The 23,414-nt window shown below is 41.4% G+C and overlaps 1 protein-coding gene across 1 annotated transcript in view; it reads left to right on the top strand.

Moving 5' to 3' along the window:
* The window catches only part of LAMA1 (laminin subunit alpha 1), a 119,298-nt gene extending 96,586 nt beyond the window's left edge, over nucleotides 1–22,712 (top strand). The window contains exons 49-63 of the mRNA XM_056854936.1: nucleotides 107–257; nucleotides 2,967–3,111; nucleotides 5,047–5,188; nucleotides 7,160–7,274; nucleotides 7,453–7,623; nucleotides 8,710–8,861; nucleotides 9,358–9,543; nucleotides 12,094–12,256; nucleotides 14,246–14,358; nucleotides 16,657–16,846; nucleotides 17,526–17,684; nucleotides 18,473–18,626; nucleotides 19,166–19,299; nucleotides 21,799–22,021; nucleotides 22,535–22,712. Of these exons, the coding sequence (XP_056710914.1) occupies nucleotides 107–257; nucleotides 2,967–3,111; nucleotides 5,047–5,188; nucleotides 7,160–7,274; nucleotides 7,453–7,623; nucleotides 8,710–8,861; nucleotides 9,358–9,543; nucleotides 12,094–12,256; nucleotides 14,246–14,358; nucleotides 16,657–16,846; nucleotides 17,526–17,684; nucleotides 18,473–18,626; nucleotides 19,166–19,299; nucleotides 21,799–22,021; nucleotides 22,535–22,695 (2,359 nt within the window). The 3' untranslated portion in view covers nucleotides 22,696–22,712. The remainder of the gene's footprint in view (nucleotides 1–106; nucleotides 258–2,966; nucleotides 3,112–5,046; nucleotides 5,189–7,159; nucleotides 7,275–7,452; nucleotides 7,624–8,709; nucleotides 8,862–9,357; nucleotides 9,544–12,093; nucleotides 12,257–14,245; nucleotides 14,359–16,656; nucleotides 16,847–17,525; nucleotides 17,685–18,472; nucleotides 18,627–19,165; nucleotides 19,300–21,798; nucleotides 22,022–22,534) is intronic.
* Nucleotides 22,713–23,414: the final 702 nt, after the last annotated feature.

The raw sequence follows: 23,414 nt of genomic DNA, 5'->3' as shown, positions 1-23,414 counted from the left end.
GCACATGATCATGCTTTTCTATGAGTAGCATAGGGGTTGATGGTAAGTGTTGCCTGGATGGGAAGAAAGGTGAAGTTAAACTCTTCTGTTTCCTTTGCTTCCTTAGCCTGCAGGATGAAGACTCTGCATTTCATTTTGATGGCAGTGGATATTCAGTGGTGGAGAAGGCACTTCGCTCCACTGTGACTCAGATAATCGTATTTTTCAGCACTTTCTCACCCAATGGGCTCTTAGTCTATCTGGCTTCTAACGGCACGGTAAGAAAATTGGTTTAGCTTTAAGGGTATTTACAAGCTAGTTAGTCAGTCCTATAAACTACAACACATTTAAGGTCCAATGTGGCTAAAAAACTAAAATAAAATAATGGTGTAAAAAAAATAAAAAAAAAATAACAGAACACCTTTCTTATGAATAAGGGCTAGAAAGTCTGGAACGTTCAGTCCAGAAAAAAAGATGGCTAATGGGGGGACATAGAGGTTTATAAAATTATGAAAGTAGCCAGGCAGAGCCTTTTCTCCCTTTCCCATAATACTAGATCATGGGGCACCCAATGAAGCTAGTGTGCAGTAGGTTCAGGACAGACAGTCAGCCCTGACAACTACTCAATGAGTAATTAAACTGAGTTTCACTGCCAGTGGAGGTAGTGATGGCCACAAGCATAGAAGCTTTAAAGGGGGATTAGACCTATTCATGGAGGATAAATCCAGCCAAGGGCTACAAGCCATGGTGAGTTAAGGGAACGTCCATGTTCAGAGACAGAAAATATCCAAATACGGATGCTAGGAGATAGCATCAGGGAAAGGCCTTTGTGGCTGTGTAAAACTGAATGCTGGGCTAGATAGACCACTAGTCTGATCCAGCAGGCTGTAATATATTGTTATGTTTAAGCTTGTCCATGTTCATTATTAATCTTGCAGGCTATAACATATCAAGTGTTAGGGCTTGAAATATATATATATATATATATATATATATATATATATATATATATATATATATATATATAGCCTAGATGATTAAGGAGGAGCGCCGTGGCGCAGAGTGGTAAGCTGCAGTACTGCAGTCCAAGCTTTGCTCACAACCTGAGTTCGATCCCGACAGAAGTTGGTTTCAGGTAGCTGGCTCAAGGTTGACTCAGCCTTCCATCCTTCCGAGGTCGATAAAATGAGTACCCGGCTTGCTGGGGGTGAAGGGAAGACGACTGGGAAAGGCACTGGCAAACCACCCTGTAAACAAAGTCTGCCTAGTAAACATCGGGATGTGACATCGCCCCATGGGTCAGGAATGACCCGGTGCTTGCACAGGGGACCTTTACCTTTACCTTTAGATGATTAATTAACAGTGCAATCCTATGTAGAGTTGAGTGTGTGTGTGTGTGACGTGCCATCAAGTCACAGCTGACTTATGGCAACCTCGTAGGGTTCAGAAATGAGATGTTCAGAAATGGTTTGCCATTGCCTGCCTCTGTGTGGGCTGTGAGAGTTCTGACAGAACTGCGACTCGCCCAAGGTCACCTGGCAGGCTTTGTGTGGAAGAGTGGGGAATCGAACTCGGTTCTCCAGATTAGAGTCTGCCGCTTTTAATCACTAGTAATAGGCTTGCACTATTTATATCTACATTATTTTCACACTTCTGTATATTAAGTGGTGGGTAGGCAAATGCCATTTCTTAAATTGGTAGGTGCCTCTTTTACCTTTTTTTGTTGCATGCTTCAGAGCATCTGTAGCACTGTGGCTAAGACACTGAGCTTTGAATCTGCCATGAATTCATGAACTTCCTTTGAGTCACTGTCTCTCAGTCACATCCCCCATCTGCAGTGATGGGAGAATGCTACTGTATAGATTTTAACAAGATAATGTGTATGAATACTATAAAATGCTAAGTACTGTAAGTATAAATGCTAAGTACTGTAAAATGGCTTGTTTGTAATGGTTTGTTGTTGCTGACCAAGGGCTAATTGGGAGGGAATGCGGACGCGCTAACAAAGTTATAAGACACTTTCTTAATTAACAGTTTTATTACAACATAACCTTATTAAACATCAACTTTCATAATAATTAATTGTAAAGATTTTGAATGATAATTGAATATAATAGGCCACAACTTGGAATTGGCAACAGCTGCAACCCCTGTGGCGCAGCATGCACGATGTATCAGGTACCATGGCCGACCCCAATGCAGCCAGGTATGCCAACCGGCCCACAGCGGTCCCACCATGAGCAACCGGGACGGCGGTGCCAGGAAGACACCAGGACGATCACCACTGGGTGTTCCCCCCCCCCCCGCTTGGGAAGAGGCAGACAGCTTACCCTCCAGCCAGGGCATGTCCTTGAAGCCTCTCCCAAAACCCCATATTGGGATTCCCAGAGTTAGGAAAGCAACCCCCCGGCCGCTTTCCCCCCAAACTGACACATCTCCATGCCTATCCGCCCAAGTTGTGACTTGAAGCTAGCTAAAAACCCTTCTCCTTAGGGTGGGCGGGTGGGTCAAAAGGAAAGATGGAGTGAGCTGGAGGCGGGCCCTCCTCCCCATTTTATACTTCCGTGGGAGGGCTTGCCCCGCCTACCCCAAGCTCCCGCCCATGGCCCCCATTGGCTCAATGCCCTTTGGGTCCTGGCCAATGGGAAGACTGTTGTAGGGCAGACAAGGACCGGCATGAGCCTCACGAGCAAATGCACGTGTCGGCCATCCGTCCATTTTGTCTCCCCCCTCTCCGCGCTTCAGCTTCCCTCCAGCCTCAGGCAGCAAACATGGCTCCCGTTGAGGCGGGAACCAGAGCTTTTCATAGTGATACCTTACAATTAAAATAATAAATTGCCTTGAGGAGGACTCTGAAGAGGTAGCATAGAAATAAGTAATTACATGCATCACCAAGGCCAAGAAATTTTGTTTTTCTTCCTAAAAAGGCAGATGTTTAAAACATTAATTGCTTCTTTGATTTGCTAATATTGTTTCTTTTTATGCAGAGGGATTTCTTGTCTCTGGAGCTTGTTGACGGCAAAGTTAAACTAACTGTTGATCTTGGTTCTGGTCCTCTTGCCCTTAAAACAGAACGTCGCTACAATAATGGAACATGGTATAAAATTTCATTCAGTCGAAACAAAAAAGAAGGTAAAGCGTGTTAAGAGAAAAGCGGTAAAAGAACCAATTTTTACTCTTTTGCAAGCAGATGTCCAGATGTATGCACAATCCAGTAAAAAATTAAACATTATTAAGTTCAATTGATTTTAATGAAATCAATAGGATTTGAGGGGCTTAAAATTGGAATTAAAGGTTGCAATTATATGTGTGGGGGAGTTGTACTCAGTGCATCGTTAAATTGTTTAGTACACAAAGAAACCTTATTCCGTAGAACTGGAGCTTTCAAAAACTTGCCGCTTGTATTTAGTAAGCTTCAGAAGTCAAAAGGAAAGACATCACAGATATGTCTGTGATGACATCACAGACTTCCCTCGCTGAAGCACTGGGGGGTGGGAGGAGTCCCTTTCTTGCTTACAGACAGCCGGCTAACCTAAAACAACTTCTCACCCATGATGATAAACTACTTAACAGGAACATGGACTCTGGCACCAAGGCCTGCAACAAACCAAGGTGCCAACTTTGCCCTCATATAGATTCTAGGAACATCATCTCTGGACCCACCAATGTCAGCCATACTATCTCAGGTTCATACTCTTGCTCATCTTCTAATGTGATTTATGCCATCACATGCCAACAATGCCTTTCCACAATCTACATTGGACAAACAGGTCAGTCTCTTAGACAAAGATTAAATGGACATAAGTCTGACATCAGAAACCACAATATTCAAAAACCAGTGGGAGAACATTTCAACCTTCCAGGACATTCTGTTGCAGATTTAAGAGTAGCAGTTCTCTTACAAAGGAATTTCGAAGGGAGATTGGAAAGAGAAACTGCTGAATTACAGTTGATATTCAAACTAAAGTCAATGCATTTACCTGGGCTGAATAAAGACCTTGCGTTCATGGCTCATTACCAATGCTGATTTCTCCACACCCATCTCTCCCCTGGACATCACAGACTCTTCTGCATACCACACCTAATCCCATCACGCCTGCTATTCACATTTACATACTGTTAACATTTACATACTAATGCTTGTCTGAATTCACTCTCCTCTACTTAAAGACAGATGGATTCACATTCTAGCTGTATCTGAAGAAGTGAGCTGTGGCTCATGAAAGCTCATATCCTACCAGAAAATATTTTTGTTAGTCTTTAAGGTGCTACTGGACTCTTGCCCTTTTCTACTACTGCAGACAGACTAACACGGCTACCCACTGTGATTTAATCCAAGTACTTTGATTTATCATATAGGGCTTGGACTGTAAATTTCCAACAATGGGACTTTTGCAAAGCAACATAAGTTTAGTGACTTTTAGCGGAGCTCATTTATTTATGTATTTATTCCTTATATTTATAGCCAGCCCTTGTTCCAAGCAAGCCAGGCTTATACCAACTGAGGCAAGATAAGGGTTTCGTTTAAAGTTATTCTCATAATTGAAGCTAGGTGACTGGCAGGAGGAAATCAGAGGATATCAGCTGGATCTCCCCCAAAGGCTTTTATCTAGCTGTGGTGCCTAAAATCCAGGACTCACAATTAAATTGGTTTGTGAAGCATGGAAATAAAAACAGGAATTCTTGATAATAGTTTATGGTTTCCAAACCATTAGGAAAAGTGCTGCCTAAGTGCTTTTAAGATTTTTGTTTGCAAACCAGGAAGGCTAAAGAATGTGGGAGGCTTTTAAAAAGACAGTGAAAAGTTGACATATCCATTACCTGTTGAAGTAGCAAGTAGGCCATATGCTTCATATTATGTCTTCAGGGAAAGGGGACTTTGTAGAAGAATTGGAACAGCTTAATAAAAAAGATCTAGCATTTCTCTAGCAATTTGTTTTAATAAATCACCAAGAGACATCTTATGCCAGTTTCTTTTTCAGTATGTTTTACTATCATCAACCACAACAGAGCAAACTATCAGATATTCTTTCTTATTTGCCAATTTTTGATTTCATTACTCCTTAGGGATCTTGGCAGTCATGGATGCTCATAACCTCAGTTCTAAAGAATCCAAACAAGGAGAATCTCCTGGTGCAGCCTCCGACCTGAATCGTTCTGATAAGGATCCAATTTACATTGGCGGGTTGCCACGATCAAGGGCAGTGAAGTAAGTTTTTAAAAATTCCTTCTTACTTGCTTAGAAGTTTGATCTTCCAAACATAAGATCAGACACAATGTGAAATGACCATGGGTAGTTAATGAAACCAGGAATGGTCCTACAGAAAATCACTAAATCTTGGCTTGTCTCGGTAGTTCTTGGCTTCATCAGTGTCTCTCTTTCCCCCACCTCCCCAATAGGCACCTAGCTGCTGTCCTAGTTTGCTTTGCAGCACCCAACACAAGGAAAGCCTTGCTGTCCCACAAACGTCTATATTATTGGCCAGAGGAACATGAGAGTGGGGAAGCTTGTCTTGAGACTCTTCAGCCAATCTTAGAATGGTACTCAGACACAGATCCATAACTGCCTTCTTGGAAGCTGCCTGGATTTCTGTTAACCTTTTCCTCACAAAAATCTGCTGCCAATTTCAGTGCCCCCGTCCACATGCAAAGTCTGCCAGAAATGCTTCCAAGTATCCCATCTATGTTGCAAGGCATATTAGATACTTGCAGCAAATATGGGTGTGTCCCCCATACACCAGGGTGTAACTCTGTTTAGGACTGCACTACTAATATGACCACCATTTTAGCAACCTGTGGCTCAGTGGTAGAGCATCCGCTTGGCATATAGAAGGTCTCAGGTTCAATCCCAGCTTTTCCAGTTAAAAGGATCAGGTAGAAGGTAATATGAAAGACCTCTACCGGAGACCCTGGAGAGCCACTGTCAGTCTGAGTAGACAATACTGACCTTGCTGGACCAATGGTGTGATTCAGTATAAGGCAGCTCCATGTGGTCTGTTTGGTGACCATTTTGGCGACAAACAGGAAGAAAAGTTTGGTTACTGTGTGGTTTGTGAGTTGTGAATAGCACACAAAGCTTTGTTGTGAAGAGTGGGCACTACATTTGTGTCTGCTTGTTGTCATAGAGTTCTCACTATATTCTGTAATTCTGATTTAATGTGTATTGTGCAGCCACAGTGTAGCTGGTGTATTAAATTGTGTAATCAGACCACTGTTTCTTTCTGACTTACATAAAGTGACCCTCAGTGCCATCCAAAGAAGAAACACCCTTCTAAATCCAATGTCCAACTTTGTCCCAAAGCTTCTGCCTGGGGATTTAATAAATACTGGTTATACCAAAGCTCTATCTGAGATCAGTCAAAGAAGTCAAGATGTAGAGTTGGGAAATCTTGTAATCCCCAAAACAAGAACGGCTTTCACTCAGATGCGATTTAACATATTACCCTCTGAGCTGCTAAAAGCGGGATAAAAAGGACTCCATATTCGGAACAGAATTGCCGTTGTGGCAGTCAACAACTGGAATCAATTGGGCCATCTGTTGGGAGCGCTTTGATTTTGGGATCCTGCATGGCAGGGGGTTGGACTGGATGGCCCTTGTGGTCTCTTCCAACCTTGTGTGATTTTGCGTTTTTCTGTGATTTTGGGCATGTTCCTTTATGATGTCCTTTTTATAAGGAATTGCGAGACAAGCTGCCTTCCCCCATTTTACGGAAATTCTCCGGAAGATCTGAAAAATCTTACCTTATTATTCTTCTAGCAGATAAATGTAGTTAGATCACAGAGAAGTCAGCAACATTTTGCACATTCGTGCTTCAATAGAGAAGTAGTTTTATTTTATTGTTCTAAATAATGTAATTTTTATTTGGAATTTTAGTATCTGTAAACCAAGATTGTATATTGGAATTATTATTAATTCTTTGTGTTTTTTTTTAATTATGCTGGTTGTTGGCCATGATAATAAATACAGACTGTCCCAAAGTACAATTTTAATTTGCTGTGTTTTTATCATGTTTTATTTTGTAAGCCACCTCCAACAGTTACCCTGGAGAGACAGCATATTTATTCTAAATAAAGAATAAGAAATGCTAAAGTAAAGGGGCTTAGAAGTATATAACCCTCTTTAGGATGGCATTGCCTATGTTTCTCCCAGTTTATCTTTGCTTACTAAATTCTCTTTTAGGAAAGGGATTAACAATAGAAGATACGTGGGATGTATTAAGAATTTAGAAATATCTCGTTCTACCTTTGACTTACTCAAAAACTCATATGGTGTGAGGAAAGGCTGCATCCTGGAGGTAGGACATGCTAACAACTTGATTAGATAAATCATTGCTGCTTGTTGCTGAGAAGTTAATCAACAGTGTATAATGACTTTATGTGATGTATTGTTAGCCTGTTGATGATACCTGCATCGCCTTTCTCTAATTCACAATGATCTAATTCATTGATTATTTCTCTTCTTTTTCAAAACAGCCTGTACGTACTGCTAGCATATTAAATAGTGGTTACATTGAGTTGCCACCTAAGCCTCTTTTACAAGAATCTCAACTTATGGCCACTTTTATTACTAAGAAAGCCACTGGCATTATCCTTGTTGGGCTTGGTAAAGGTGCTGAAAAGCGAAGACGCAGGCAAGCTCATCTGGTACGTATTTGGCCATTCTTAGACTTTGACTTGGATCTAGACTAGACATTTTGGTGTATGCGAGGATTTCCATCTATGGAGACCAATTCCTCTGCCTTTCCCCTCTCACGGCAGTTAGACATGCTCCCTAAAATTCTGCTCTTGGAGGGGAGGGAACTTCCAGGAACAGGATTTCAGAGTGCATTTCGGGCTGCAGGAGCGAGGAGGCGGGGGAAAGTGTTCTCTGAGGGTATAAATCCTTGCACTTGTGGAAAAAATAGTCTGAATGTCACCCTTTAGTATTGAAGCGCTTGCATTTTCAAATGTCTTAATCCCACTCTTTAAATTAGTGCTATAACATTTTCAGAATTTTATACATCAATCCTTTTGCGGGGGGTGCAACTGTTATTGGCTTAGGTAGACATTCTCAGGTTTGGCCAGTTCAGCTGAATAGCACCAATATATTAAATCTGAACCACCAACTTTTCTGATTATCATATTTTGAGTGGGAAAATTTAGTTTTCCTTCTAGATCAGACTGATCTATTTGCCCTTTTGTATTTGTGGCGTAGCTCATATACTTGCACTGTTTGGGAAGAGGTTTTTTTATTTTTTTTTAAAAAAAATAATGTACCTTGAGCATGAAAGCATCCTAGAGTGAATGTTCCGTCCCACTGTCAAATTTGTGCTTCTGACATAAGGCAATATATTTCGGTCCACTTAATCCTGATGGCATGAAAGGCTTTCTGAGTTAAAAGCTTCTGTCTTTAAGTGGTTATATTTTAAGCTATTTTACTTTATTTCATGCCTTCCGTTTTATGTTGTTGGTGCGCACCCAGTGACCAGTGGATCTTGTGCGTGGGACTTTAGCACTTTCCCCTCCTGCTCAAACCTCTGCATTTTCTGAAGTATCATCATTGGATCATGAGAAATAGCGTAGCGAGCAAAGGGGGGGGTGTCTGCAGAGGAAAGAAGGAATCCGTGGAAATGGAAATGAAAAGACTTAAGTACCCTAAATACAGCTGCATAGCTGTATACATGCTGTTGTGATGCAAGTGCCGTGTAAAGAAAGAGTGAATACTAACATGACCATTTAACATGTTGTTAGCCCTTCTTCTCCATCATGTTGGCTGATGGTCACCTGGCAGTGCACATTAATGCTGGGGACAGAGGAAGTACACGAAAGGTCATGGTCCCGTCTACTAATGGAAATTACAGCGATGGGCAAGAACATTCCGTCATCCTGACTCGGAATAAAAGGTATAAGTTGAAGTTCTTGTTTTAATTACAGAGCGCTGCTGTCAGTTTAGCGTATTCCCTGCAGAACTGACTTCACTCAGCTCATTTCAGTGCAATAATCACAGTTGTGTTTTTCTGCTGTTTGTGTAGGAGTTCTGATTTGTATGGTAATTGCATACAGCACACCAGTTACTGATTAAGTTGCGCATGAAAGCTCTCTTGAAAGCTCTAGACACTTTGGGCCACCAGAGGGAATTACACCAAACATTGATAGAAAAAGTAAACACAAGCTGTTTTTAATATTTATTAGGCTGAGAAAGATACGTCACATGTATGTTATCTGTTCATAAGATTAGAGCTAGAAATTAATTATAAAGATATTCCAGAAAACCTCAGTTATCTTTCAGTGGTTTAATGCAGATGATAAAATCACTGGATCTTTATATTTTCCTAGCAGTTATTGTCCTTACAACTGAAAGAGGTTCTTCTTCAGTAACTTTGCATTTCCTCCCCTTAGAATGATAGTAGTTCAAGTGGATGAAAATAGCCCTGCAGAAATCAGACTTGGACCACTGGCAGAGGGTAGTCCAATGAATATATCTAACTTCTACATCGGTGGGATTCCTGCAGGAGAGAGCATTTTTGGGGTCAAGATGACTGGCTCTTTCCATGGTTGTATAACCAACCTGATATTTAACATGGAGTAAGTCAAATGCATGCTTATGTTTAAAAGGGAGTGCTGTATAGAAAGTTGGAATACAGTTTTGGAGATCCAGTTTCAAATCCCCGCTTTCCAATGAAGCTCACTGTGTCAGCCAGTCACAGCCTCTTAGCCCAACTTTCTTACAGGACAGCTGAGAGGTTAAAATGGGCATTGGTAACCATGTACACTGCCCTAAGATCCTTGGAGCATGATGGATGAGTTATAAAATCAATCAATAAAGTTAATTCCATTTATACAAATAGCCCTAAAAGGACATTAAAGTACATCCTCTTATTTAACCATATTCACCAAATATCAGGGAACAATTTATTTACTTATGTATGTACTTACTTCATTTATAATCTGCCCTTTTCCCCAGTAGGACCCAGTGTGGGCTTGCATCATTTTCCTTTCTTCCATTTTATACTCACAACAACCCAATGAGGTGTGTTAGTCTGAGTTTGTGTGCCGCCCAGCAATCTTCCTTGGCACAGTAGGGATTTGAATCCTAGTCCAACACTCTAACCACAATACCACACTGGCTCAGTTTTATTAACTGATGGGAAAATTAACTTATTTTATTTATTTACTGTATTTATAGTCTGCCTTTCTCACTGAGCAGATTATACAGGACAGGTCAATAACGGTGCATACAAAGAGACGTCTTATAATCACAATGTGGGTCAAGACAATCAATATGAGGGAAAATCGAGTGAGGATTACCAAAGTCTGAATGCAATTGGCATATTAGGCATGATACAGGGTGTGGATATAATGAAGAAAAATGGTATTACATCCGTAGAAAACAATGAGACGACAACAGGGTAATATGTGCATCACACTGATACTACGTCCTAATCCACATTCCCTTTATAAAGTGCCTTCCTAAACTATTCTGTTATAGAAAAGCTCACCTGAATGACTCAATTTTACATTAAAAGAGCAAGAGTCCAGTAGTACCTTAAAGACTAACAAAATTTCAGACAGGATATGAGCTTTCGTGAGTCACAGCTTACTTCTTCAGATTCCTTCTCACTTCTTCAGGTATCTGAAGAAGTGAGAAGGTATCTGAAGAAGTGAGCTGTGACTCACGAAAGCTCATATTCTTCAGGTATCTGAAGAAGTGAGCTGTGACTCACAAAAGCTCAGACCCTGCCAGACATTTTGTTAGTCTTTAAAGTGCTACTGGACTCTTGCTCTTTTCTACTGCTACAGACAGACTAACACGGCTACCCATTGCGATCTAACCATTTTACATAGCTTGTGGAATAACATGATCGTGGGAGCCTTCCTGACCTCAGGTAGACCATTCCACAAGGTGGGGGCCACAACAGAGAAAGCACAAGTATTGCCCATTTGAATGCCACGAACAGACAAGCAGAGCTGCTGTGGTGAAACATAGGAGGAGAGGTGGGCCTGCCGCTATGAGGATCCAAGGCCATGCAGGGCTTTGTATCAATAGCCAGTACCTTGAAGTGAACACAGTAGCTGATCCCTGTGACCTTAGTACCTGGGCAGGAGCGTATGAGAGGAACAGATACATTGCAAGGCCTCCAGCATGGTGTAGTGGTTAAGAGTGGTGGTTTGGAGCGGTGGAATCTGATCTGGAGAGCCGGGTTTGATTCCCCACTCCTCCACATGAGCGGCGGACACTAATCTGGTGAACTGGATTTATTTCCCCACTCTTACACATGAAGCCAGCTGGGTGACCTTGGGCAAGTCACAGCTCTGTTAGAGCTCTCTTAGCCTCACCTACCTCACAGGGTGTCTGTTGTGGGGAGGGGAAGGGGAGGTGATTGTAAGCCGGTTTGAGTCTCCCTTAAGTGGTAGAGAAAGTCGGCATATAAAAATCAGCTCTTCTTTTTCATACCTCGGACTCAAGCAATGTAGGATTTTAAAGGTCATAACCAGAACCTTGAATTGGGCTCAGGAAGCCAGTGTAATTGCAGTAAGATTGTGGTCATGTGAACCCAGTCATTGACCAGCAGTCTAGCCTTAGCATTTTGTACTAGCTGCAGCCTCTGAACACTCTTCAAAGTGTGGCTCAGCTTTGCAGGCAAAGTCTACTGACGCTGTACCAAAACCCCACCCCAAACCTATGTTTTTGTGTCATTGCCCTGTCACTGCAGCTGCTGATACAGTGCAGCAGCAGGGATTCCATATGGCAGGTTTCCCTGTAGTTTCCCAGTCCCAGTCCCCTGGCAGCAGCCATCCCCCATTGCCCAACCCCAACCGGGGCTCTTTCAGATTTTTTTTTGTTTAGATTAGCAATTGAATGTTGTTACAACAATCTATGTTTTAGGTTCTCTGAATGTCCAGTTTTCATTTTTTTTAAAGCAAGTCGCTAGCCGTTTCATGCTTTATATAACATGCAATACTGCCCTGAGTGGTAGAAACGAATGTGAGGATTGTTCAGAATTTTTGGTGCATAAGATTTTGGTGGGTACGCACAAGTTCTACTTGAAAAATTTCCCCAGATTTCAAAGTATGCAAAAAGGCACCTGTCCACAGTATTTCATTTCACTAAGTTCTTCTCTCTTTAAACCCCAGACTTTTGGATTTCACCACTGCAGTAAGGTATGAAGGTGTTGATATGGACAGCTGCTTCCTTTTGGAGAAACCTAAATCCATAACCCAGCCAGAAGACGTTGAGATTCTGTCCGAAATGCAGATGCAACCAATTTCTTTCAGGTCTCTTAACGACGTCAAGGAAGTATGTTGTACAACTCTAGCCCAATCCCCATCCCCCGTTGGCAAAATGAATCCTGTTAATAATGTATAGGGGAAGGACTAGGGACTCTCCTTATTCCACTCCTACACACGAAGCCAGCTGGGTGACCTTGGGCTAGTCACAGCTCTCTTAGAGCTCTCTCAGCCCCACCTACCTCACAGGGTGTCTTTTGTGGGGACGGGAAGGGAAGGTGATTGTAAGATGGTTTGATTCTCCCCTTAAGTGGTAGAGGAAGTCAGCATATAAAAACCACCTCTCCTCCTCCTCCTCCCTCCTTCCCTCCCTCCCTTTCCCTTCCTTTCCAGAACTATGGTCTGGCATTCTTATTTTTATGTCTCGACAAAGTTAATCTGTGCAAATTTATTCCAAGCCTTTGCAGTACTTTTTTTATACAGCATGCTTGAAAAACAAACAATAGCTTCTTCAACTGATACGTAATAGGTACCGATTGCTGGGGTGTGGGAAAGTAGAGGACATATGCTTAGGAGGAGGTACATTTTCCTTACATCTTCACTTGCAGGAGAGGGAAGGTCGAGGTTGGTGTTTCTGTCCTGAAGTGGAGCACCTGTATGAGTTCTCAGCAAAGCATTGGTAGCAATATATGGTTACAATTTTATTCTCATTCTCCTCTTTGGGTGTTTGTGCAGAGTCTCCTTTTTGTCCCAAAGTTCTCTTTCTCTAGAGTTCCCATCACCAAAGTTGCTCCACACATTGTGTGTGTGTATGGTTAGTATGTCTAACATGATGCCTTAGAGGTTTTAGCCCCCATGCTATGTATCCTGGCTGTTTCCTGGCTGTGATTTATATAGTGGGATTCCCATTGTTTTTTTCCACTTCAGTTGAGTTCTGTGGGAAATTTATGCTTATGCCCGTGTTTTCTGCAGGGGCAGGTTGTGGACCAAAGGATGGGGTTTAGTATATTGACTGTTCCCCATCCCTCCCTGGCACAACCCTAGTACCACCCATTTCTGGACCACTTTGCTAGCATCCTTCACTGGCACAGGCTTACACTGGTGTGGCGCAAGTGCACCATTATATCACTCTACCTTCAGGCAATCTTGTATATGTCCTGGTTATACTATCATAGGACTTGTTGAACTAAGCAATTTACCGACTGCATTTAGGATTGTACTGTTAATGCCCCAGAAGCGTTTGTAATTCTGATACTTCCATGGAAGGGAGCATATGAGATTTGCATTCAGTCCACTATGAGCATACATTCAAGAAGAAGGGGTAATAGTTGCTACATTCATGCAGTGCCAGATTTACGTATAAGCTGAACAAGCTATAGCTTAGGGCCCCACTCTCTTGGCCCCCCCCCCAAAAAAAAAATTAAAGGAAAAAAAACAGCTGGATGTACATTTCCAAAATATAAGATAAAAATATACTTCTTCTTAATTGTATTTCAGTTCAACAATTACTTTGATAAAATACATATTTTGTTATGTGCAAATGGCTTTAGATACCTATTAGGTCCATAAATTACCATATCGCATATATTCAACATAAAAAACAGTGACAATTTGTTGTTGACAAAGGACAGCTGGACATATAAAGGGCCCCATTATCTTCAATAGCTTAGGGCCTCATCAAACCTAAATCCGGCCCTGCATTCATGCACCTTTTTTGGCAGAGAATTGTGCTAATTGTGTGTCTGAATTTATTTATCATAGAATAAATTATTTATTTGGATGCATAAGCAAACATAACCTGTTTGTGTTATTGGTGCTGGAACAGTAGCCAGAAACTCAATTCTTCTACATCTTGATGTTGACTATCTGGAGTATTTGGAAGAAAGACATGCAATAGTTGTTCGTAATTACATTATATCATGTCTGTCTGAATTATGATAGAGTTTGTTTTTGATATATTTGTGATTTGTACTGGGAGTCATCAGTAGGTGGTCAGAACTAAGCTACGGGATATTTTGGTACACCTGGAAGAATATTACGTTGTTTCTTTCATTAACAGAAACAGTGTGCAGAAGATGATTTACTGAAACATATATCTGGGGCTCATCAATTCGGCCTTGTCAGAAGCAGCCATTTGGTGCTCCTTTTCAATCAGACCACAATAAGAAAGAAGTAGGTATTTCAACATCATTAGTTATCATAATAAAATTACGGAGCAAAATGTGGTACAGTGTTGTTTGCCTTCAAGATGACAGATGTTCTTATTTCATTTTTACATTTGAGGTGGACGTTTAACCTAGGGCACCATCCTATCCAAGTTCAGCATTTTCAAGCGTTATTGGTTTGTGGGAGAGTTCAGCACATATTTATGTCTCTCTAGGGCTAAACTTAAACCACTCAAGTGGAGTTGTTTCAATGAGGGGAAAACCCTTAGGTTTTTCATCAGTGTGGTCGACGTTCCTGAACACTACCTATGGCTGATTACTCATCCACACTGATGTTCTCTGAGATGTTTCCTTGGGTTTAAATGAACACCCAAGGAATACCGTATTTTTCACTCCATAAGACACACTTTTTTCCTCCTCAAAAGTGAGGGGAAATGTCTGTGTGTCTTTTGGAGTGAATGTGCGTCTTATGGACCCTAGCCCAGTCCATCCAGGACTCCCAGAGCCGGGCGGAGGGACCCCCGCCCCTCCCACCAGCCAGCTGGGCGCGCCGGAACAACGCGAGCCGGCGTTCCCCACCCCGATGGCCAGCTGGGCGGGGCGCACAGAGCTGGGCGTGCTGTGAGGCAGGCGGGGCGCACAGAGCTGGGCGCATTGGGATGGCGCGAGCCGGCGTTCCCCGCTCCGACGGCCACCTGGGAGGCGGGCGGGGCGCACAGAGCTGGGCGTGTCGGGACAGCACGCTGGGAAATGGGCAGGGCGCACAGAGCTGGGCGCGTGGGGACGGCGCGAGCTGGCGTTCCCCTCCCCGACGGCCAGCTGGGAGGCGGGCGGGCCGCACAGAGCCCGCTGGGCGTGTCGGGACGGCACGAGCCGGCGTTCCCCGATCCGACGGCCAGCTGGGGGGGGGGGCGTCTTATGGTCAGGTGCGTCTTATGGAGCGAAAAATACGGTACTTATATTTTGAGGGACCCTTCTGCAGTTTCTGAATGTAACCCAAAAGGTCATGGCAAAGGAGCCCTAAGCATATCTTTGTTTTATACAGAGTTACTTAGGCTGGGAAAAGCTGGTTCCAAGGCTGAAAAGCAATTCCAAACAGCCTAAAAATGTAGATACACTTCACCCACTCCCAGCCTTCTTGCTTCAAGGAAAATCCTGTCTTGTCCTCAAGCTAGAAAATGTCTGTCTGTAAATTCAAATGTACAATTATTCCCTGAGTGCGGCATCTCTTTCCCTCACCCTCCTTTCCTTAGACTTTCCTTCTGCTACTTATACCTCCCTTTCTTTTAGTTACTCTACATACTTATACCTCCCTGCCCTCATATGGATACTATGTCCCTCTATCCTCTGCCCTTTCCACCTTGTCTCTATATTCCTTTATAGCTAATAGCTCTCTCTCTTTCAGGCCATAACATGCTATATGTTATAGTGGCAACCCTGCGTGTGAGAGTAATTGCTCACTCCTTCAATGTTGGTGAGGTGCTATTTACATCACAGAGAAGGGGAGCCGGAGAGGAAAGCCAAACCCTCTCTCTACCTGAACTGGTTTTGGTACTGCTGTTTTGGTCCCATTGGGATTTTCAGGAGCAGTCGTAAACACCTGCCATCAGAAAGGTGTCTGAGGAGAAGCCGTAGTAGTGGGTACAGGAAGAAGGTTCTGCCTCTGCCTCCTGCCCACCTATGCTGCTCTTTAAATATCCTGCACCTTTTGCTTTATGTTAATTCAGTCCAACCTGAATTAGATTGTATCTCTCTACTGTCTAATTTTGTTCTTAAGGTTTTCCCTTCCATATGTGACTAACAGTTGCTTTCAGTAATTGCAATGTTTGTAGTGTTCTCTGACATTATAGCAGTGCAACCAATAGCTGGTGGAGGGTGGGCAGGGGACATGAAGACAAATGACTGCCAGTTTTTAGCCTGTATTTGTGCTTTCAAACCTGCTTTATGGTTTCTAAAACTGAGATGCAGCTATTTGGCTTCTCTAGTTCAACCTACAATCAGTATGTGAGATGTTTAATATGGCAAGGACTTTTAAATTATGTTAACGATGTTATTATTTAGATTATTTTAAGGATGTTATTTATGTGTTATGTTTTCTCTTTGAGACTGTAATGGCCTTTGGCTGTGTGCAATAAATGCTATCATATTGTATCATATTGTTACAATTAGTATGTGAAATGATATTCTTTTTTATTTGTTGTTCTATGTTCATTATACTTTTCCTTTTGGAAATGTAGAGGAGCTTAGGTGAGGCTCTCAGGTGTCTCCTTCCCAGGCTCTGATTAGACATGGTTTTTATTTCTAGGTTTTCTGTGCAGATGAATCTGAGGACCTTTGCTTCTAGTGGCCTGATATACTACATGACGCACCCCAAACAGGTTGATTATGCCGCTCTTCAGTTACTTGGAGGGAAGCTTTATTTCTCGTTTGATCTTGGAAAAGGAAGGGCAGTAGCCTTTCATGGCACAATCATCAGTGATGGAAAGTGGCATACGGTAAGAGCTCCAAGTACTTTTGCACCAGCCCAATTTATTGTGCATTAACAATGCAGTCTAGCAGAGTCATATCCATCTAAGCCTATTGACTTCAGCAGACTTAAAAGGATGTAACTGTTTAGGATGGATGACACTGCAGGTATATCCAAGGCAGAATTTGCAACAACAGCAAAAATGTAATAATAGCTCACACATGCTTATTCATGGGAAGCACAGAAAAATTGCCCAGTGGTCATGCAAATCTAAGACAGCATACATAAGAACATAAGAAAGGCCATGCTGGATCAGACCAAGGTCCATCAAGTCCAGCAGTCTGTTCACTTCACACAGTGGCCAATCAGTTGCCTCTACGAAGCCCACAAACAAGACAACTGCAGCAGCATTATCCGGCCTGTGTTCCAAATCACCTAATATAATAGGCATACTCCTCTGATCCTGGAGAGAGAATAGGTATGCATCATGACTAGTATCCATTTTTACCAGTAGCCATGAATGGCCCTCTCCTCCATGAACGTATCCACTCCCCTCTTAAAGCCTTCCAAGTTGGCAGCCATCACCACATCCTGGGGCAGGGAGTTCCAAAATTTAACTGTGCATAAAGGATTCTGTTCTTAATGTGATGCTTCTCAGTCTTTCTGTCAATGGTGACTTACAAATACTGTTTTTTTTAATCTTTCAGGTGAAGACAGAATATGCTAAAAGGAGAGGTGTCATCATAGTTGATGGACAGGAATCTGGAGCTGTAAACATTCCAGGAGATGGTATCACACTGGATGTGGATGGGAAGCTGTATCTAGGGGGTCTGCCCATAGATTACAGAGCCAAGAATATTGGAAATGTAAACAATCTTTTCAACTTAAGGGTCCTTATGTGCCTTGTAGATCAGACTGAATTTTAACACCCTGTGAGAGAAGAAAGATTTACAGTGATGAGCTGAAATGCACAATCCATGTAGAGAACCGTGGGGCACAAACATCATACCTTGTGATAATGGCCAACACAAAGAGAGATTTAAAATACCCTCCATGTCTTAGCTTACTTCTTCTTTTTTTGCATCAGAAGTTAGCGCCTCCATAGTTTTGCTGATCTCTTTTGCTTCATTGGGCTGAAATGTACATCAGTCTTCTGAGACTATAATTTAAATCTCTTCACGCCAAGACCTTTATCCCTTTTTTAAACTGTTATTTGTCTAATGTAAGGTGGGGACAGAAACAATCGCTGAAAGAATAATGTTAAGACCAGGGATTTCTGTCTAAATTTAGACACTGCTTTGTCTGAAAGATTCAAGGACAACATCCCCGGTCTCCATAATTAGCAGGCTCCTGTTTGCAGTCATAACAAAATAAGTGTTACATTGCTCCGTGCCAAGGGTGTTTCTTTTTACTGTTTGTTACCACACTCGATGTGGATTGGAAGCTGTATCTAGAGGGTCTGCCTAGATCATGATCTACCGTTTTACTGTTTGCGCACATCTTGAATACAGTTACACTAATTCTTTTCTTTCTCAGAACTAATAGCTGTATGGATTGCTCAGTCACTCACCCTGTCTACAGAGAATTATTGCTCAGAAGCAATATGGCTTTGTGTGTATAATGTGGTAACCATGGTATTGAATTGCTTTTGCAGGTTACTCACAGTATCCCTGCATGCATTGGCGAAGTAACCATTAATAGCAAGCAGCTGGACAGAGGAAGTCCTGTTTCCAGCTTTGCTGTGGATAAATGCTATGTAACAGCTCAGGAAGGAACTTTTTTTGATGGAAGTGGTTTTGCTGCTCTAGGTAAGGAAAGGGTTGTCTTTAGGAATCAGTGTAAGGCAGAACAGCTTTAGAGGACGTTGGCAAGTAGGCCTGTTGTGTATTTTCTGGTAGCAGGTGGTGTTTTCTTTGTTTTTAAATGGGTGTGAAGTTGTATTCTTTTTAGCTATCATTCCTTCAAGGGGGAAAGGTAGGATAAAATGGTTTAAATAAATGTGTTGTTTTTTTAAATCATAATGTGTAATAAACATAATAAAATGAACACTTCATTATTCCATATTATTTTCTCCTCCCCTTATTTCCAGTTCTGTCCTTTTGCTAAGTACTTGCTGGCAGGATGAGTGGGGCACTTTTTGTCACCTAACTGTTGTCTAGGCAAGAACTATAACTGCTGCATTAATTGCTTGTTTGATAGTTGCATGTACGTCTATGGCTCAGAGGGAGAAATTAGTCTCATTTTAACAGAAGAGCAATGGAAAGTTAGAGAAATGTAATGTAAAGAAGAATGGAAGTTAATTTATTCTTTCTTTTGCAAACCAAACCATGTTTTGTTTTGTTTTTAGTTAAAGAGGGCTATAAAGTTCGTTCTGATGTTAATATCACATTTGACTTCCGTACCACTTCTGCAAATGGAGTTCTCCTTGGAATCAGTAGTGCTAAAGTAGATGCCATTGGGCTGGAGATTATAAATGGCAAGGTAAATTTTGAGCTTGTAAACATTAAAAAGTGAGCATCTAAGGCTCATTTAAAGATTTAAAGGTAAATCTTGAAAATCTGGCAGATAGCTATTAACAAGTCAACATATATAATATGCAACTTTTGAAGGAAACGATGGTAATTATTAATGTTTTACAACATAACCAGAAGATTGTGATCAGGGAATCATGTAAAATTTAACTTGCTACATTCTGCATAGTTCTATGGTTCTGCCCATGCTTTTTAATATTTATGTAATGCAATGAAATAAATTGTCTGAATTTTTGGAGTAGGGTGCCATCAATATGATGATGCCCAACTATACATATCTTTAACTAAGCCTCCAGAATCAGCCATCTCTTGCTCTTGCTCTTTTGGCTGGGGTCAGGGAGCAGTGGGAGAACACACTGAAACTGAGGCCAGATGAAATGGAAACGGTAGGGCAGGCAAGGCACTGGCTTGAGTGATATCTTGATGCCCATGTTTGATGGAGTTAGTTTATATTCCTTGGACCCAAATGTTCTGTTTGAACAACAGTTTGGTTTTTTAAATTCATCTGGTATGGAGGTTAGTCTCTTATCTAGGCATAGCCAACCTAGCCACACTGATCCATTCTACAGTAACCTCAAGACTAGACTACTGTAATATGCTCTGCATGGGTCTACCCTTAAAGTTGCTTTAAGTTAACCTAGAATTTTCAGTCAATGCAAAAGGCATCAATCAACTCAGTAATTATCTAGCATAAACTGCTATGCTGCTTATTTCAGGAACATTGTATTTGTTACTAGTTTTTCTCCTGAGTTGAAAGGTGCTGATTCATAGCTCTAAAGCTCTCCATTGCCATATCTACATGCTTCAAGGACCATCTCTCCCAATGAATTGGCAGCTCAGTCTTCTGATGGGGTCTCCTTTCTATCCCATCTCACAGACTTGTTAAAACTGCTACTGCTCAGTCCCGAGTCTTCTGATCAGGGGCTTCCCACATTGTGGAATGGCTTTCCTGAATGACAGGAAGGCACCCACTTGAATTTTTTAGGAAGCAGTGTAAGGTGGAAGTGTTTAAGAGATTAATGGAGAACAGAGCCATTCTGTATTTTCTGGTAGCAAATGGTATTTTAATTCGTTTTTAAATGGTGGTGTTAATTTGTATTCTTTTTAGCTATCATTAGCCACCTTGAATCCTTCGCTAGAAAAAAGGCAGGATGAAAATATCATAAATAACTAAATAAGCTGCTGGATACATACAGTTATGTAAGGGGTTTTCCTGTTAATGAACCTGATTTTATTCTTGTATTGTGTAAAGCTGATTTTGCAACCTTCTCTTCAATTGTTCAAGAAACCAATCATAATGAAAGGAATGGTTCCTTTGAGAAAAGGAAAGAGGAACTCTGGGTATCAAAAATTATGAACAGAAGGCAGTATTAAAATTTGAGAAATCTAAAGGTTAATTTCTTTATTTAGAACCTTTCAGCTGGTTTGCTTAATAATATATTGCTGAAGAAGGAAAACATAAACCATTTAAAAATAATCTAAACAACTCCAAATATTATTCCAACCAAAGCATCTTCTAAGTGCTATTTTTGGTTACTTGGAATATTTTCCATTGAAGCTTTCACTCTAGCTCTCTTGCCTCTTTTATTATTATCCTAGGGGAGATAATATGCTTTTTGGCATTTTTAAGGGGGAATGCTCTAGATCTGTGATACTCATTCATAGATAGGCCACAAAATAATTGTTTCATGATTTTTCCCTCAGACTGTGTGGATATTGGTTGGAGACATTACACTCTGTAATCTGCCATCAGTCTTGATAAGAAAGGCAGACTATAAGTAATGTAAATAAATAATTATAACAATAAAATAAAATCTTTTCCCCATACTGGTAAGTCAGGTTACTGGGTAAGAACTTTGGGGACTCCCCAAATTTGCAATGCCCCCCACAGGTCTACTAGACTGGTTAAGTGAGCAGTTATATATTCATGCTACCAAGCACCCACTAGCCATTGCGGCATCTTTTCATGTACAAAAATATTAAGTAAACCTTTCTAATCGGTGATTCCATTCCACAGAGTTTTAGATGTCAGTACCTGTTTAGTAGAACAGACATTGTACATTGTTGCCACTAGGAAGTCACAGTTTCTGGGATGACAGGAGACAGGATTAAGCTGTTTTTGTTTTGGCTCGAAATAACAGCCAGAAAAGGGGACGACTGTCCTTGGAAAGGAGCCCTTCCCTCAACAAACAAAAGATAGCCAATGCAAGACAATTACAGTTCTGTCTTTCACCCCACATGGCTTACCTTAACAAAATTAGGCAGGACCAGACAACATTAAGTTAGCTTGGACAACCTCAAAAGGGTACGTTAATAGGAAGCATTACTCGTTTTAATTTTGCTTTTACTGAATCACTTTCTCGCAGCATCCTTTAGTCATTTGTTAGGTTAAAAGCACCATTTGTTTTGCTTGCCTTTATCTTTATTTTCATTTGGCTGTTTTACATAGATTTTATTCAGTGTCAACAACGGAGCTGGAAGAATAACAGCCACTTATGAACCAAAAGGCACGGCGAGTTTGTGTGATGGGCAGTGGCATAAACTGCAAGCGAACAAAAGCAAGCATCAAATTGCTTTGGTAGTTGATGGAAACGTCGTTCAGACAGATAATCCACATATGCAGTCAACCTCTGCAGATACAAACAATCCCATCTATGTCGGGGGCTATCCTGGTATGTACTTTGTTTTCCTTACCTTCAGAATGCAAAAAAAGAAAAGGACTGTGAAAGCATTTGGCATTGGTGGCAGAGTGTGATCTTTCTTCCCTCTCAGTAGAACCCAGAGTAATCCAGTTTGGGCTTTGAGTAAAGAGACAGCCATGTTGAATACCCCTGAAGATTATGAAGGCCTCCAAGTGGGCCCCAGAGTGGGCCCCAAAAGTTTCCTACTCACTGGAGCTGTGGCTCCATTATGTCCTCTTGTGTTTTCAGTTTGATTGGGGTTACCCTAATAGTTTCCTAACCTTAGAGGCTTTGCAGTGCAAAAAACAAACCAACCAACCCTCGAATTGTATTGACACTGTAAAAACAAGGCCAGTAGCGTCCTCTGTATTTTTATTCTGCAGTTTATTTTTGAAGAATTATTTGTAATGTTTATCTGGTCAATTCAATTCAGTGTTTCAGGCGCCGTTTTAATCCCCTTCAGATCCTAAACAAGCTCACCGTGTCTTTTCATTTGTTTTCCAGCTGGTGTAAAACAAAATTGCTTGACCAGTAAGAGTTCATTCCGGGGTTGTTTGAGAAACCTCCTGCTGATAAAGAGCCAACAAGTGGAATCCTTTGACTTCAGTGAAGCTTTTGACTTCCATGGCGTTTTTCCACATTCCTGCCCAGGGGCTCAGCACTAGACGGCAGGGCAAAGGGTCTCTCTGGAGAGATGTTTCATCTGTTTGTAATGAAAACAGGTTTTGTTTTTTTTAAAGCTTGGTCTCAGTGATCGCCATGTATCTTCCAGCTCAGGACACGTCATTTTATCCAGAACTTCTATGATGCCATTTTTAATTAAAACCTCTCTGTACAACACATACCTCTGCTAAAACATTAACAGCATTAACTTAGTACTGTCTTTTATTGTTGGTGAACGTTATCTTCTATTAGATCAGTGTTTACAGTATATCTTCTGTTGAATACTTGACAATATTTCATTTGGTGTATATGTTTATTTTATAATAAAGTTGTAAAATTGGCCCCCCCACACACAATAAAAGCAGGCTTTCATGGTTTTGTGTGCATGTTTGTGTGTAAAACAATGAGTCAGCAAATGTTCCATTCAGGATGCAATGCAGAGGAATTCAGGAGGGAGCTAGTAATAAAATTGTGAATATATTCAGCCTACACTGTTGCAGTAAAACGTACCTGATCAGGGTGAACCATTAATAATGTGGCTGGTATTGTATTCTGCACAGAAAGGCAGCTGAGCTCAAAGCTGAGACAGGCCAGGTCAGTTTGCAGATCCACTCTGCTTGATCTAGGCTGAAGCCAGGACATATAAAAACGTGCTATATGGGCATGGGTGGTATAACCATTCTTGGTATACCTACAGTAATGGGAGACGTAGTCATAATGT

Source organism: Euleptes europaea, chromosome 8, assembly GCF_029931775.1.
Source record: "Euleptes europaea isolate rEulEur1 chromosome 8, rEulEur1.hap1, whole genome shotgun sequence".
Taxonomy (NCBI): domain Eukaryota; kingdom Metazoa; phylum Chordata; class Lepidosauria; order Squamata; family Sphaerodactylidae; genus Euleptes; species Euleptes europaea.
The sequence above is the reverse complement of the archived record's forward strand: the minus strand, read 5'-3'. Positions and strand labels throughout refer to the sequence as shown.